The 17,628-nt window shown below is 40.9% G+C and overlaps 1 protein-coding gene across 1 annotated transcript in view; it reads right to left on the bottom strand.

The window, feature by feature from the left end:
* tenm1 (teneurin transmembrane protein 1) overlaps positions 1–17,628 on the bottom strand; it is a gene marked incomplete at both ends in the record, with an annotated part of 178,892 nt that overhangs the window by 42,335 nt on the left and 118,929 nt on the right. The window contains 3 exons of the mRNA XM_080036099.1: positions 9,412–9,644; positions 15,838–15,858; positions 17,263–17,515. Of these exons, the coding sequence (XP_079892225.1) occupies positions 9,412–9,644; positions 15,838–15,858; positions 17,263–17,515 (507 nt within the window). The remainder of the gene's footprint in view (positions 1–9,411; positions 9,645–15,837; positions 15,859–17,262; positions 17,516–17,628) is intronic.

Genomic DNA, 17,628 nt, shown 5'->3' with positions numbered 1-17,628 from the left:
CTAATCCCTGCAGTTAACACTACGGGGAGAGACTAGGAAAAAAATTTTAGCGCTGTAGTCCTTCTATGGAGCTGAGGCCATTGTTGGCTAGATTAAAAATGATGGATTACTATTTAACAACTGTTTGTCATGACTGGAACAACGTTATGTGTCACAGCATGACCACTGCTACTGTGACAACACGGATGATCCATCGATGAAAAGGGGGGGGACGAGGGATTGGAATTGAAAGAGAGATGGAAGGAGGGGGGGAGGAGAAAAAGAAAGAAGGTTGTAATTTGGAGTGATGGGTTCACCAGAGGACACGAGACAAGATCAATGGCAGAGAGAATCATAGAGCCACTGCTTCAATAAAATAAAAAATCGGACAGATATTTCTCTGTGAAGTCTTCCAATCATTACCATTGGAGAGAGTGCGAGTAGAGGGGGACTGGGGAGGGGGATGTGTGGCAGACGCATGACAGGGAACCAGGGGGGGGGGGGCTCCAGGAAGAGAAATCTCCCGAGCCTCTATGAGAGCTGGTTAGTGGCAGGAGCACAATGGCATCGGTAGGAGAGTCTGTGAAGTGCAGCGAGTCAAAGACTATAAAATACCTGTCCGTGCGTGAAGAGGCTGAGTCTTGGGACAGAATATTCTATTACTGCTAGAAAGGCAAGAGGCACAGCATGTTCTAAGATAAAAAAGGGACACCATATTCCGATGATAACCGTCTTAAGATCGGCTGTCAAGTTGTCGCAGGGAATCATCCCCAATTTGGTTTTTCCTCTTATCTTCTCCTTTTCAAACGTCGTTCCCCTTCCTCTATCTGTGTAGACTGTATAGCAATGAAGTCAAGAAGTTATAAGGGTAAGACATATTAAAGATCTTTTTGAACATTTTAAAATATCAATAGTGCTCCATCAAATTTGGAGCTGCAAACTTTTATTTAGTTTGTGAAGCCGCTGACATTTTGAGGAATGAGCACACTTCTGCACTACATTTGTTTATTGTGCTCCGTATCGATTGGCTGTCTGCCCACTACATCAGACTTGCATTGCACGCACTAGCCGAGTGTGAGTGACAGAAGAGGCTGTGTGTGTGTGTGTGTGTGTGTAACCTGTAAGTGACAGCCCTGTGGCTAAATCTCCCTCAGCGACCCAGGGACCAAAGAGGTGGCCAGGTGTGTGGGGGTGATTGGTGAAGGGCAGGGAAAAAAAAGGTTATTTCCTCTGCCTGGCATCACATGCTTTTGGTGCAAATGAAGTTCCTCCAAAAAGTTCCTCCCAATCTAGTCCTGGTTTGGCCTTTTCCAGACTAGACTACAGTGTAGGATATTGGCTGTGTGCATGCCCTGTTGCTGGATGGTGGAAACGACCAAAACAGGCAGTAACATCCGCTGCTAACTGAGTGCAGACAAAAACATTTTTTTCAAGCACTGGTCAATGTTTGAGATTGTTGGCTGTTTTCTTCCATACAATGTATTCTTTCATATTAGTATAAATAAAAGGTCCAAAATGCAATTTGACATTATCTCAACATTGGTGTGTTTCAACACTCAAAAATCTTAACTTCTAAAGCACATCAACTACATTTTCATAATCATTCTTAGAACTATGTTATTAATATGTTTTAAAAATGAAGTAAAGATTATTAACTTTATCCTACATCTCCGTTTTTTCCCCCCGAATACTGTAGATGCTCATTTAAGCATAATTACGTAGATATTGCCATATTTACATATATATTCAAACATTTCTGGAAGAAAAATTAATACAAAAAATAACAGTTTTAATGTTATTAGTCTAATCAACTGGCAACGTTTCATGATATCTGTATGTTATAATGTTTACCCCATTCACCTGCATTATGTCGCCTTAATAAGATTAAAGGATATTTTCTGCTTCTTCTCACCCAAGCACACATACAGGATCACGATGTACAGAACTCATTAGTCAATCTATGGAAACCGTGACGGCAATACTGATGAATGATACCATAGACAGCGCTGTCCTAGCCTCCTCCACATTGTGCTCAATTCTTCCTCTTGTCCGTTTTCTCTCATTCATATTCATGGCCATCACTGCCAGGCATACTGCATATTACAATACAGACCAAGAGGATGAACGTTAACCACAAAACTGCAAAAATAATCTTAAAATAAAAATACCAAGTAACAAATAAGTGAGATGGCAGCATATACACAGGACTCAATTGTGTTCATCTACTTTAACTGGGACATAGGAGACCATCAACACAATGTCTTATAAATAATATGTATTCTTTATGAGATGTATTAATATTAAAAATGTGCAAAATATGAAAAGTTTAGTATCTGCAGTAACTGTCCACATTATCAAAAAGCTAAATGAACAATTACCCAGATCTTTCTCAAAAACCTTGCACTTTCTGCACACACACACGTGTCACTATTAGCGGCTGCTACAATGGACAAAACCCCCTGTGTATCGGCAGCTTTCCAGAGGGTGACAATGCTTTATTGATGACACAAGTCAGAGGAGACCAGCAGGACTTGTTCCAGCTAACAGGCGGGTTGCACGGGAGAGGAAATAAAAATGTTGTACGACAGCAGACAAGACACATAGCTGGAATCCACTCCTGTCAGCTATATATAACAAAGGGTATTATGATTAACCAATTCAAATTGACACTCCGGGCTTTAATCTATGAAATATTATGTGCATCAATTATCTTTCATTAATAGCTTTACCGGGCTTTGGGAGGGAATCAGAGCCGAATCGGCAGACAGAAAACTTAATTCTGACCGGCTTATTTTTGGTTTAAGTTCAGTGCCAACAAGTGCCAGTTTCTCCTGTAAGCCAAGGGAAGCTGTGCTTACCCTCTTAGTCAGGGTATTGTTGTCACTTTAATAAAAATATTATATCATATCCCTGTCATATGGCAAATTCTGTATTTAACCTCCTAGGACCTGGCGTCCACCTGTGTGGACATCAACTTTTTGGGCTGTCTAGACCACAATGCAAAATGTTGCTCTAAAAAGGGCCTGGGGTCCACATACAAGGACATTATACTGCCACTTAGTGGTGGCAGAAGAGTATAATACATTATACTTTAGATTCAAGATGGCCGACAACACACCCAAAAGTTCATCACACCCAAAATGGAAAATCCTGATCCAAACTTCGACCAAGAAAAAAATCTAATCAAATTTCATGGCTGATTCTTGTTCAGAATATGTATAAAAGTGTTCAATGTTTGTTATGGAAGTAAAACATTTACAAAAGCTAGTAATTGTAACAATTTACCATGCTGCTAAAAATGATGTACACATATGTGGACGGGAGGACTTCATTCTGTTAGTTTTATTGAAAAATCCTTGTATGTGGACAGCGGGACTTAGTTCTGTGGAACATTTTTATATGTTTTCAATCAATCAATCAATCAATAACCTTTCACTTTTCACTCAAGAGACACTTAGGTTGCCCTCATTTACAGTTACAATGAGTACATTTCAGTAAATTTCAACCCCAGTGCCAGTTTTCCGGCTCCTTACCCAAGGGCCGGGGCCAGGGCCAAGGCCAGGTTTCCGGCTACCAGGGCCAGGTTTCCGGCTACCAACCGAATGGCCAAGGCCAAGTCTCTGACTACCAACCCAAGGGCCTTGGCCAAGGCCAGTTTTCCAGCTATGATCCCCAGGGCCAAGGCCAGGATTCTGGCTACCAGGGCCGTGTTTCCGGATACTAACCCAAGGCCCAAGGCCTGGTCTCTGACTACCAACCGAAGGCCCAGGGCCAAGGCCAGTTATCTGGCTACCATCCCTAATGCCAAGGCCAGGACTCTTGCTACCAGGGCCATGTTTCCAGCTAACAACCCAAGGACCAAGGCCAGGATTCTGGCTACAAACCCAAGTGCCTGGGCTAAGGCCAGTTTTCTGGCTACTATCCCCAGGGCCAAGACCAGGCTGCTGGCTACCAGGGCCAGGTTTCCAGCTACCAACCCAAGGGCCAGGGCCAAGGCCAGGTTTCCAGCTACCAACCCAAGGGCCAAGGCCAGGTTTCCGGCTACCAACCCAAGGGCCAAGGCCAGGTTTCCGGCTACCAGGGCCATGTTTTCAGCTACCAAGGCCAGGATTCTGGCTACCAAGGCCAGGATTCTGGCTACCAACCCAAGGGCCAAGGCCAGGATTCTGGCTACAAACCCAAGGGCCAAGGCCAGGTCTCTGATTACCAACCCAAGGGCCAGGGCTATGGCCAGTTTTCCGGCTACCATCCTTAGGGGCCAAGGACAGGATTCTGGCTATCCGGGCCAGGTTCGGGCTACCAACCCAAGGGCCAAGACCATGGATTCTGGCTACAAACCCAAGGGCCAAGGCCAGATAGCCAGCTATCAACCCAAGGGCCAAAGCTATGGATTCTGGCTACCCGGGCCAATTTTCCGGCTACCATCCTTAGGGCCAAAGCCAGGATTCTGGCTTCCAGGGTCAGGTTTCTGGCTACCAATCCAAGAGCCAAGGCCAGGATTCTGGCTACAAACCCAAGGGCCAAGGCCAGATTGCCAACTACTAACCCAAGGGCCAAAGCCAGGTCTTTGACTACCATCCCCAGGGCCAAGGCCAGGATTCTGGCTACAATTCAGGATATACGTCTTCCTGCAACTGTTAGCAGCCTTTCTAATGAGCCATATTGCTCAAAGGGGCACAATTGTTGTTTCTCATTTTGTTTTTGCACTCAGGAAAAATGCTGCTCTGTTCAGGCACCAAAAAATGAGTTTTGTTCATGATTACTCAATTCTGACTTTATTGTGTTTTATCTTGATTTAAAACTGCGGTCCTCATATGTGGACATCATTTTTCTCAGAAACTACATCATGTAAAAAGATAATTCTTGGTTTGTATACTCATTAGGTCCCAATCAGCCCAAATAGCAAAGAGAAATAAAAAATGCATGCCCTGGAAGAGCTCGGGTCCTAGGAGGTTAAAAAAAAAAAGAAGAGTTGCGTTAGACAAATTCTTTCTGACAATTCTTTCTTTAAATTTCACAGTATCCCCCTGGAATTGCAAAAAGTGTGCAATCATTGGTCAGTTTGTGTGGTGAAGAAGTGTACCAAGCCGCTGCCTGTTAAAGAGAAGCCAGGTGAAGTTGTCAGGACTGTGTGGGTGTGTGTATGGACTCTCGACTGACATCTTGCTGACATCTCCCGTTAGCCCTTTTTTCGTGTCCGCTATAGGATGGGACAAATTACACCATTATTACTGTTAACGATACATGGAGTCTGTTGCCCTCAAGTTAGTCACTGCAAATCTCACTCCATCTTCAACCTGGCGCCCAATTACATCATACTGGTAGTAATGGGAAAGATACCAAGTTGACTGTGTGAGAGTAAACTCGCAACATAGTGTTATATCAATTTAATAAAAAAACATTGAATGACAGGCGAAATGCGTTGTGTTTGCACAAACGTCTGTGCGACTGTTAAGTGCCAAGGAAGATATATCTGTTTTCACATAACAAGTCTAGATGTAATAAGGACCTTGATATTGAAACGAAAGGTATTTACATGTAACACATTGGTAAATACATTAACTCTGATATGAAATTAACTTTGCATGAGGAAAAGTCTAATCAGCTAAAGTGAAACCATCTGCGTATGTGTGTGCACATCCTTTCAGTGTACTATTGTGTCATTATGAGGCTGTGAATGATCAATACTAACAAGGCTAACACTAAACAATTAAATCGTTCAATGCATTTTGTTTGTAATTTTCTTCTACAAGTCAATGCAACAAAGAAAAAGGTACATTTCCACAGCTTTACATAATTGTACATTATGGACCACAATGCTAACAGAATAGTACTAGATACCCACATAGATACCCATAACAGGTCCAATAAGGGTGGATTTGATGATGATATGTAACTTCCAAGAACTTGGAACACGTGACCTGTATAAATGGGAAAAGTGACTTTGTTTAACCAAGTCCTTAAACTTTAGTCCAAACGGTGCGATAACCAGACACTTATGTAAGCATTTACTTGCGAGTCTGCTGCGGTATGAGATCTTTACTGTATTTATCATTGAAAGCGCTGATTCACTGCAGTATGTTGGTGAAGATGAATAGGGCCATCTTCAGCAAGGACCTTATTTTGTCCAGGAAAACTGACAGCAGGGTCACACTGAGCGTCCTGCAGAGATAGGTAGAATACTCCGAGCACAATCAACTCTGTTTTGCAAAAGAAGCTGTATTAACCCAAGAGCGGAATCTTTTTAACGAGAAAATTAGAGTCTAACAGTTTCTTACAACGGTGAAGTCTCAGTCGAGGACGAAGCGAGACGATCACCCACACAGAGGGGAAGTAAAGTACAGAAGTTCAAGCGGATTTGATATTTTTCAAGCTGCTTTTTCCAGGAACTTAGCCTTGGTTCTAATTATGATATATTTTCTCTGGTTTAGTTCAGCAAAGTGCAGCATTGCACCGGCCCCTTTCTGAACCTCAAGTTCAAACACCTCCAGCTTTCTTTCTCTGAAAACTAAAGCACACACTGCAGACTCAAGGTCACATTGTATAGTTTCTGCCCTAAAGCTCGGCATTAAGGGTCATTGGGTTAGGATGTTATAAAAATTCATCAGCTTCCATTTTCTCTTATTTATTTTTTCGTTGCAGGAAATCCAAAGTTTCTTCAGTCAAAGAAGTTGTTAAGCCCTGTGCAAATGGCACCAAAATGCTTTAAAGTGCTCTCCTGAGCCACCTGACATTGTTGTGTGGGAGAAAAATCATCAAAGGTTGCTGCAACCTCTATAAGAAATATACGCAGCGTGTGATGTGCGCTGTGCAAATGACGCCTTCAAAGAGATGACAACTCTCATCATGGTTGTCATTTTCTCCTGAGTACACCCCCCCCCCTACACACACACACTGGCAAACAGAGCTGTTAGCTGGATTATGCAGTGATATGTCAGACAGGCACGGTGAGTTTTCTTTTAAGAGTTACACCAAAATCCCCCCTCTTTCTCTGCGTGTCATGGATGGTCCATGTTGATTCATACACCACGGCAAGTGAGACAAATTGTGCCTTCTTTTTATGTCATCGCAAAAAGTTGCCGGAGCAAATCTGCAGCGAGAATCTCAGTCTTGCTACAGCGGAGTCCCAGATAGTGGAATCTGATTTTTTTCATTTTCTCTTTCATTTCGTCCTGTTGCTTTCCCATCTGGCATGGCCTCCATTGCATCACTCATATACTCTTTTATTAATTCAGTTTTCCCCAAAATGGCGTCTTGCGTTTTGCTTTGGACCCATGCTTCTCTCTCTGTGTGGTGCCGGCTATAGCTGCGTCATTGATCTTACAATTTCTCTGCCGGAGGCTTGATACGACTTCCATTCGTTTAGACTTCTCGTCCATTTTCTGGGGATAGTTTTGTTCAAAATGGGGATTTGTGAAGTTGACGATGCACTTCACATTACATTTCAGTATGAGGCCACTGTGGTCCCCTCAACTACTATACTTAAGCTAGAGTGTGTAACTTTTTCATATGAATGAATGTCGGTTACATTCAATCCATCGCCAAACTAGTTGACACAAGTTGATTAAAGCTATCAGCTCCACAAAACTATCTCTGTATTTCTCATTACGGCAGCGTTAACAAACTAGAGTCGCCCCCCAACACTAGCTGGAGCTCAAGAAATGCCCACTAAATGTTGCAGTTGTTGATTCCACTGCTAAGAAAACACCTGGACGTACAGCAGAAGGTATGAAATCCATGCACGAACACCGATTTAACCTCATTTAGATGCGCCAACAGTGTTATTGTAATTACTCAGAATTCCGCATGGGTGCAGCAGAAGTTACGCACTATAGCTTTAAAAACAGGTATTGAGTAATGCCATTCTACCTGTCCATCTGTAGGTCCTAAGTATATAAAACAAGTGTGTAACTCCAAATGCAGCCCGCGTTGTACATTGTGTTCACAGTCCAGAATAACAAGAATGAAGCAGCATGTATCCATCACTCCATCTCAGCTGGTGTCAACAGTACAGGCTGCCTAATGGGGATGTGTGCTTTTTGTAGCAGAAAAACAGTATCGGGTCCTTGAACCAATTAAGCATTATTTTAATACCATAGCATAACTATTTAAGGGAGCTGATGGTGAAAGTGCTATTATAAAAAACTAAATGAGAAAGAACGCTTTCAATCATTGTCTCTCTAGTAAAAACATAACCCAAGAATAATATATGCGTTTGTGTGGGGATTATGCTTCAGAAAACTGATATTCTATACAAACATATTAACATTTGAAAGGGAAAGAAAACCAGTAGTATAATTTAGATCACGAATAATAATTAATTAATAATTTAATCTGATCACGAAGGCGGTTTTAATGTATTTATCTTTTTTTTTTCTTTTTTTTTTACATAATAGAACATTAGTTCACTCAGAGTTCACAGTCATCATACATCATTCAACATGTGGGTAGTAGTCAGTCGAGAATGAAAACATAAAATACAATTCTGAACCAGGGCAGCAAATCCCCAAAGAAAGGACAGTATGCAGCAGGAATTTAAAGAAACGGTAGTATTCGTACATGGATAATATGAACAACTAGATATATGGCTGTGGAAATTAAACCAATTTAAAATGTGATCATCGTGTTGTCATATGGAAAACAAATCATATCACCCTCCCACACGAATGACCATGTCTTAAAGATAGTTCCCGGATTATCAAAATTACTTTTTATGTGATTACGATAATAATTTTTATTGTGTTTTTTTTGTGTTCCCTTATTACCCTCTGCCAAGTATGAAAGGGGACGTGGTTAAAGTACATGCATACTACCTGGATTTTTTTTTGTCATGAAAACAAGAAAAATTGTAAATTATTCAAGATCGCAGTCTAATGAGCTGCTTTAATACTACAGTAATAACCTTCAAAGACACTAGTCAAAGGCTAAGCCTGCAGCTACATGTACCTGTACCAATATATCTGAATACTGATGTGTGAGTATGGATCGCAAATCCCTATATATTCGCCTGAGGAGATGCTAAAGTAAGTTATGCTTATGGAAAGAGTTTCTATTGCAACTGTGGACTGACTTCATGAGATGTAGTGTGTGGACTATTTATTTTGTCTGCTTATTCAACCTGCAACACACTGCAGCAGGATCTGAAGATGTCCAACTTCTTCCCACTAGGGGATTTTAAACTCATTTTAAAATGCGATGCAAACAGACTCATTGTACATTTGTTCTTGTGTTTTAGTTTTCCTGTACTTGGCACTTTCATTTAAATATTGTATGTATGTACTATTGGTACATCTTTCTGTCCGTCTGTCTGTAGCTGATGGTGGTTGCATTGTCCCAAACAGGTCTCCCTTGAGAACGAGACCCCTTGTGTATCAACGTGATTACCTGTATAAATAAAAGTTAAATAAAAAAAACATAAAAATCTAGTCCTACCTCTGGGGTTATTGAGTGCAGCCTCGGTGGCCTTCCTGCCCTCTCCACAGTGGCTCTGGTCAAAGGGTAGACACTGCTCCCCCGTCCCTGCCACCACCTCCAGGTTACGGGATGGGTCTTTGGGCTGCCCCAGGTTCCTCACGCGGTACACTCTGCGACTGCTGGTGTCAGACACGTACAGGACCTCTCCCATTGGATCCATGGCCAGGTAATACTTATGAGCAGGGCTGGTGCTTTATAGTGAGAGAAAGCCAACAAGAGTTAGAAAGCAAATAAGCATATACATAGATTAGGGCTGCACAATTTATTGAAAAAATTATTTAGTGTGTGCACTGGAAAAAAATATTTTGTAGATACACATAACAACCTAGGCTCTGTAAACAGGTATGTTGCTAGCTACAGTGGACCCCCTTTCTTAACGTATCATTTGTTTACCTATACTTACAGAGCCTAAGCTGGGTTCATACTTGATTTTTGACAAAATCGCTGACTCTACCTTTATGATGTTTTGATCAATAAATAACAATTAACAATTAAACCTGTTGTTGGAGTTTAAATAATGTATTTAATTGTGTTCAGTGCAAAGGCTACACACTGGCTTGGGTCTATGAACTCATTGCAGAAATACATTAACACTGTATATTTAAGTATTCACGTATATATCGCCAGTGAAATCGTCAATATTCATTTATGTTATTGCATATAGCAAGTTTTCCTGATATCTTGCAGCCCCTAGTATATATCATAGTGCAGTTTGTTCCTCAGTTTCCCAAGGACATGCAAGATGCAACTAACAATATCTAAAAATAAAGTTTTAGAAAATGTTCCTTTTTTCCTTGCTTACCAAAAAGTAATACAAACAGATAGACGACGATGAGACTATAGCCTAGTTTAGGAAATTATAATATTATTACTCAGCAAATTCATGAGCAGAGAACACCATCAGTTGACGTAAAGGCATTTAGAAGAAAATCAGGTCACCCGAGTGAATATCATTAGTAGGAGAGACTCCAGGAGCAAACTTGTTCCTGTGCTGGAGCAACAAGATGAATGTCTTCTATATAAATAGCCACACAGATGCCCACAGCCACTGTAGCTGAATAGTCCATCTAAATTATAATCTCATTCTTATGAATTTGGATAAGCAACGCTGTGATGAAAAAAAAACAATTGTTAATAGGGCTGGGAAGTCAAAGTGTTAACCCAATCGGATGATATATTCCTTGTATGTCAGTAGTAACACAAAATCCCATACAGAGAAGTCAACCCATTCAAACTACATAAAAACAACAACATTTGTTATATGATGGTAGGGTGGTAGGATGGCCTAGGAAAGATTAGCAACCATGAGGTCCCTGGTTCGATCCCCGGCACCAGGAGGGAGGGTGTTAGTAGTAAAACTAGTGGTGGCTGGTATAACATCTACAGTGCCCACCAACTCTGCCAGTGTCTGTGTCCTTGAGCAAGGCACTTAACCCCAAACGGATCCAGCCCCCCCCCTCCCTCCGGAGTATGGTAATTTGAGAGTGGATATGCGAAAAGACAAATTTCAGTGTGTCTCATGTAAATTGACAAAAAAAGATAACTTCACTTAACTTATGATATCAGTAAGAAAATCAGTCCCCCGTTAGTTCTACAAATTACTTTTAGTTCATGCTTTCAACGAAGAGATGCAAACTTGTCCAAGAGGAAAATGGTGCCCCTGGATTCAGACGCCTGATAAAGCTATGTCTACATAACTCTTATACATAGAGCCAAGACTTTATACTGTATGCACCGATGTCAGCTTCTCAAAAGAGTCTAGAATATGTGACACAATGTCAAGGTGCACTTGAAGTAATTGATTATTTTGTCATAGTTGTTTCCACAAGTACAATAATACCGCGTATATATTTTCATTAAGCGTACTCATTTTTGCTGTGTTAAATAAACGAGACCCAATGTCAGTGCCTCTCGGCTCAAGGTTTAGTGTGTACACATAATATAATGCTCACCCATAGAATAGGACAAATACCGCAGTGTGCACAGACCAACGATTGGCTCACTATAATGGCAGGAATATTTTTCTTTGTGTGAGATGTGATTTTATAGCGCTAGACATATGATCGTCAGCATAAATAGGCACTTGTCAGGCAGAGATAAGGGTCCTTATGTATGAATGTTTGAGCAGACTGGATGAGGTGAAGAACATTGCATTCATAAATCCTAACCAAAGCCGAGTCCTTAAGAAACCAGGAAAACAGGACGGACTATATTATAATGTGAGTGGTTATAACATGCAACAGATCCAAATGAAACCTGGAACACTTAAAAAGCTACATGTATTGTGCCATGTGGACACATGATTGCATAATTGTCTATTCTTTTAGCTGCTAGTGTAGAGGTAACACAATAATTAAGACTGACATTCACTGTAACTGCACCCTTTTACTTGTTTTTTTAGATAGAAGCTGAAGTAAATCCCTATGTTGTTAAGGAACACATATAGTATGCTGGTGTTAATATTGAAAACAATCGCAATATGTTAAATATCGGCAATTTAAGAATGTGTTTGTATTGTAAATAATTTTAGAACTTTACTAAGATTTGAAAAAAACATTTTCCTTTGTGTTCGAAACACAAAGGCCTCCTTCACAGACACCGCGGGCCCCCCTCCCTCTCGAATGTCGGCCGGCTGATGTCGGAATGTTTAAAGGTGAAGTAAGCGGTTTATTTACGTTAATATAAGTGTTAAATCGCTCTTTATTCATACAGTGATCACTTACATAATGTGCACGTTTCATAAAGCCGATCTCTCAGTCAGCTGCTTTGCATGTAATCGGCAAATAAACTTATTTGAGGATCCCGAAATTTTAATCCAATCAGAAGAGAGAACGCTAAAAACCGACACTCGTCTCACTCATATATATTACACTCCATGGACTCACTACCGGTGCACGCCAGAGCAAGATGGGTGAATGTGTGCGCGCCTACAATGGCGGAGCAGGTAAAAATCCTTCCCAATGTCTGTTTTGATGGTTTTTATCATGTTTTATCACACTTATGGATCTGAGATGATGCTAGATAACTTGCTGCTTGAAGACCGCAGTGCATTAATGTGGTGACGTAGGGACGAGCAAGGGGACTTCTAACTGCAGTAACTGACCGGAAGTTAGCTAAAAGAACCATTCCACTTGCAGCACCTTTAAAAACAATGGTTCTAAAACAGAATTCATAATCCATGCTCTGAATGCATTTTGAAAAATTGTGCAGTACGCTCAAACAGGGGGTGCAGTTACCCTTTAAGCATGAGGCTAAAAACAGTATGTTGTGTGGAAGACATATATGTAATGATGAATATAGATAGTTATGAAGTTTGGTTCAGGTTAGCACACTATGAATACTGACTTAATTTACTGTCAGAGTGAGCCGCAAACTTTCTAACTTTGTGTGGGAGGAGTGCAAAGACTGTGAAGGATATGCTTCAGTTTAGTGTCATTAAAACTCTGATATTGTCAGGTTATTGTGTTGAACACGGTGACCGCCAAAAAATACCAGAGAAAAGCCTTCAAATGTTGCACTTTGAACATTGTAACTAAGTGAGATCCAAGCAATTAGTTTGTATTGAGAAAATGTAATGTCAGCCGGGGTCTTGTCAAAAGGCTTTGCTGCCAATTAAATTCAAATATACGCGGTGTGAAAGTGCTCCTTCTTCACTTTGAGATTTTATGGAAAAAAATTCTTGAAGGGGAAATAAGAAATATTTTAAAGGTCACGCTTTTGCAAATTCTCTATCGATTGAAGCCCATTCACACCGTTGATGAACTTGAAACCTACATAGCTTTGTCTTGCAGGTGACTAATAGGTTCCTGTAACTTGCTTTTGACAGCAATTGGACAAGAGACGTTTTTTTTTTTCTGCCCTCACTCCCTTGCTCCCATAATAGAAGACTTCCTTCTTATATTAGCCTGAACCTTCTCACACGCTAGGAAAAACAAAACATAGGCTGTCAGTCATCTAGTCCATTAAGTGCATAACTGTTTACGGAGCTCTGCACTGAACTGCTCTATACATTATTTAAACATGATCCTGAGAGAGTTATTCTAAAGTGTGCCACCCGCGGCTCTGTGCAGAATATCGTGTTTGTGTGTGCGTGTGTTGGGCCTTTTTGAAGCTGTACCACAAGCATTGCAAAGTTACCGACAACTGATTACAAATATATCCCCTTTTTTCTCATTAAGATGCTCACAACTCCAATTGTTCAGTGTAAGGGAAATGAACAACGAAAACAACCACGGTACAACTAATCTCATTCTAGCCCTCCTAGTTCCATCCACAAATAACTACACAATTTATGATCAGAATTGATGGACAGAGTGATTGGACTTCTCCCGGCCTTCTTTCTGAATCAAGCGCCTGCACTCTCAGATAATAGTCTGGAGATAACTCTCCCTCTGTTTGCTTTACTCCCTCGCTCCAACAGTGGAGGAGGAAAGAATAGACAATGTGTTTTTTTATTTATTTTTTTACACTCTTCCCCCATATTGCACCTTGTTTTTTGAAGCACTGTTGGCCCGATAGGCACTTTGCTGGGGAGAACTTGGAGTGGAGAAAAGCTTTGAAAGCTGAAATATGGATGAATAATAAATGTATTTGACGTGGGAGAACAATACGATAGAACAAAGGGGGTAACACTAACACGCTGCTGCGAACAGTAAAAAGCTCCTGCGGAGAATGAAAGAGGAAGAAGCAGGAACTAAAGACAAACCTCCAGGGTGAGGTGAGGGAATCCAAAGTGCCTTCAGAAGAACAGAGTTGCTATAGGCTTCAGACCAGTGGTTCCCAACCCTGTTTTTCTTTATTTGTAGGCTATACGCCCATAGCTCTGTCAGGTTAACTCAAATGCCTCTTCACTGGCACCAGCTGAAATGTGTTACTATGAATTGCTGTATAACTAGAAAGTGAATAACTACTGTATAAGTAATACGCTAGTAGACCTAAGCCTTTATAGTGGATGTTGTGATATTTTTTTAAACAGCAGAACTGTCAATGATGAGGTTTTTTTTGCATTCATTCTACTATCACTTGGAGAGGCAGAAGCTAGTTTCAGCAAATCTCAACTATTGCTTTTAGCTATGTCAACAATGTATCCATAGTATTAACCATCATGTGCCCAATATCCTACTTAAAAAAAATAATTTACTTATCTGGTTCAGTAGTTCTCACACACCTTAAGTAACAGCATGTAGTGTTAAAGTGTTATGGTGGACTCAATATGTGGCCATATTTTCAAGCTTAATTATTTTGTCTCATTAGTTGAATTGCACTAAGCCTCTGGCAATTGTAGCAGCACCCCCCGATGGGGTACAAGTACCTTTGGTTTGTGAAATAAAGCGTCACAGGCACATTTACACTTGCAGACGCATTGTAAACACCTACCTCATACAGTACAACCATAAACACACAGCAATGTTATCCTTTTGTGCATGCTCTGAAACTCTGGCATGCTAGATATGGCATCTTAAAAAAAGAAATCAAAAATAAATCCTCTCCTCTTTCAAATCGGATAAACCCTCTCTGTCTCTCTCACAAACACCCACAAGCGCACAAAAACACACAATCGGCTCGATGTAACCCCTGATAGTGGTGGTGCACACATACACGCGCACGCACACACACACACACACACACACACACACACACACACACACACACACACACACACACACACACACAAACCCAATAACATCTGTCTAATCTTGTGTTGAACACGGTGTAAAGCGCTCACAACACCACCGTGCATGGCTCTGGGCCAGGGACCATGTTGAGGCCATCTGAGGCCTTGGGCTTTTAGTCCAGCTCAGGAAGAGAGTGAAGCTCTACAGTCAATCCAAAATAGACCTCTAGTAATCCCCCCTGAAAAAATATGAAATCCTTGACATTTTGGTCTATTTTCCATTTTACAAATGTAATATGGCCTAGTGAAATTTAAATGAGGATTTGATAGATTGACTGATTGAAACCAAAGAACATTGATGTGTGTTGCGTGAGTGGTGTGTTTGTGGGACGAGGTAAAGTCAGGTCAATGCCGTTGTATAATTTGGAACAACAAGAAAAAAAGACAAGATAAGATATTGGACTCTAAAATAATGCATGTGCACTTTAGTACCATTGGTGGTAGTTTTTAGTATTTTAGTATTTTAGTATTGTTTAGGTCTATGTAATTGTAATTATTAATGCTTGTATGATGGATGGATGTGTTTTTATCTGCTGCTGGACACCTGAATTTCTCCTCTGGGGGATCAATAAAGTATTTATCTATCTATCTATCTATTGTGCGGCTCTCTGCAACATGGCTTGTCTTTTCCTTTGAAATATTTCTGTGCATAAGTGTTTCTTTTTTGAAAGGTAGCCTCTATAAAGCAGGTGTTATTCACTCATTCTTACCTGTGTCTGGTGTCCCGGTTCCTGATTGAATAAGCCATGAAGGAGCATTTGATAAGGAGAAAAGAGAAAACAGGTAAAAAAAACATCATTTACGATTCTAACGAGTCACTTATAATTTCATAGGCTTGCAATGAGTCATTTTTCACCTCATAAAGATTTGGGGTTGATTTATTCGGCTGTATTGTTTCCCCATTAAATATTAACAGAAACAGGAAGCTTTTTTGGCATTTCCTCCCATGAGGAAAGCCTCAAGTATCAAATACAGACACTTTGAAAACCGCCGTCTGAACAAGAAATATTAGTCAAGAGATACAATAATAACAGAGAATGAGAGAGTAAGATTACAATACGGAGAAACACTTTACAGGACAAATGACTGAGTGCAATCCCCATTGAGGTCCTATACGCTGGAGAAAATACAGAAATAGGGAATGTAGAGCCTGCAGCGCACTAGCAGATATCATCGTCCTTAATCCACCGAAGGAAAAAAATATATAATATCTTGGTTTCGCTGCAAATAATTCCAGCTTCTCTCTGAAGAGGAAGATTAGAGTCTGTGATGTCATAAACCTCATACACACACTCTGTTTGCTTTTTGCATGAAGACAAACTTCAGAATGTATTCTCTATTGAGATCAAACAGATCACAAGCACAGATACACACAACCAGAGCTAATGCCGTTGCTCATCCATATCAGCCCAGCTAATTTTGGTTTTAATTGTGCTGGAGTCAAAATCTAATGCTCAAAATCCCAGCTTATTCCCCTCCTATGGGAGAGCCACTGCCAACATCAGTCTCTAGTCTTATATCCCATATATACGCAACGAGATCATGAGTCTCACATGGGTAACGTTCTGAGGACATTGTGCTTACAACTGTTCCTCAATCTTGGACAGAGCTGGGTAAAAATACCTTCAAGTTTGTTGCACCCTCTTCCTGTAATAACCTGTAGAAGGAGCTCAAACTTCAGGACCTTAAGTGTCTCTACATGAATTGTTATGCCGTTGTTAAGAATTTGAAATCAGACTCCATTGGAAATTGAGAATGTTTTAATCAATCCTTTTGACTTTTTTCTTAAATCATTTTCTTTGCGTTTTTCAAGCTTTTATTGACAGATGGAGTAACATTAGATAGATTCGAACCTGCGTCCGCTGTGAGGACTGAGCCTCATGGGGGGGAGGGGGGATGCTCTAACCACTACACCACGAGCGCCACCTAATCAATCATTGTTAATGTAATTTCCTAAGTGCGTTTTGAACTCGTATTTTAGTCTTTATGTGTTATGTTGTAACTGTGAACTGCTGTCCATCTTGGCCAGGTCTCTCTCGTGGAAGATATACGGTATATTACTCTCAATGATGCTAACCTGGTTAAATAAAGGTCATAATCGACCTAATAATAATAATAATACTGATGAGTCTCACTTGAGTTCCAGTATGGTTCTGGTGTATCCGTCGGGGTGGACCCTGCGTATGAAGTTGAAGTCCCCCACGTAGAGAGATCCATCTGGGCCGCTGGCGAGGGCCACGGGGGCAAACAGCATCATGTCCCTGGCTGCTCCGCTGCAGCTGGGTCCACAGGGCACACTGCGGTAGAAACCATTCCCCATCACACTGCTGATGACAGGGGGCTGCTGGGACAGGAAGACATTCTCCCCGTTTCCTTTGTGGAGGATTCCTATAGGAGAGGGAGAGGAAAGCAATACATTAAAGGTTCACTATGCAGTTTCAGAGGAGGGGGATTGGTTTACATTTCCAGAGCCTGCAAATAGTTTACTAAACATATTTTCC

Source organism: Ammodytes marinus (assembly GCF_949987685.1).
Source record: "Ammodytes marinus genome assembly, chromosome: 10".
NCBI lineage: Eukaryota > Metazoa > Chordata > Actinopteri > Uranoscopiformes > Ammodytidae > Ammodytes > Ammodytes marinus.
Note: the sequence above shows the minus strand (reverse complement) of the source record. Positions and strands in the feature narration are given on the sequence as shown.